At 66.5% G+C, this 424-nt stretch overlaps 1 protein-coding gene across 1 annotated transcript in view; it reads right to left on the minus strand.

Annotated features, from left to right (window-relative positions):
* Positions 1–6: 6 nt before the first annotated feature.
* Positions 7–424, minus strand: part of SCN4B (sodium voltage-gated channel beta subunit 4) — a 15,771-nt gene continuing 15,353 nt past the window's right edge. The window contains 1 exon segment of the mRNA XM_006761589.2: positions 7–247. Coding sequence (XP_006761652.1) covers positions 154–247 — 94 coding nt within the window. The 3' untranslated portion in view covers positions 7–153.

Genomic DNA, 424 nt, shown 5'->3' on the forward strand with positions numbered 1-424 from the left:
ACCCTCCCCCCGCACCCCACCCCTTCTCTGGGCGGCAGGCCGGACAGGACCCGGCTCCCACAGGAAAACTAGGGTTTGAGCCAAGCAGCAGTGTCAGGCGGCCACAGGCCTGCGAGTCACCCTCACGGGTGCCCTGGGCTGTGGCCCCCAGGCTCACGCCTTGCTGGGCGCCTTCTCTTCGGCCTTGGAGCCCTGCAGCCCGTTCTCCGTGTTGTCATTCCCTGAGGAGCTCACAAGGCATTCCTTCCTGGGGGGGCGGGGACAGTGAGGGAGGGGAGGGCACTGTGAGGGGAGCAGGGGAGGGAGCAGTGATGTGGGAGGGAGCAGTGATGGGGGAGGGAGCAGTGATGGGGAGGGAGCAGTGATGGAGATGGAACAGTGATGGGGGAGGGAGCAGTGATGGGGGAGGGAGCACTGATGGGGA

Source organism: Myotis davidii, unplaced genomic scaffold (genome assembly GCF_000327345.1).
Source record: "Myotis davidii unplaced genomic scaffold, ASM32734v1 scaffold97, whole genome shotgun sequence".
Classification (NCBI taxonomy): Eukaryota; Metazoa; Chordata; class Mammalia; order Chiroptera; family Vespertilionidae; genus Myotis; species Myotis davidii.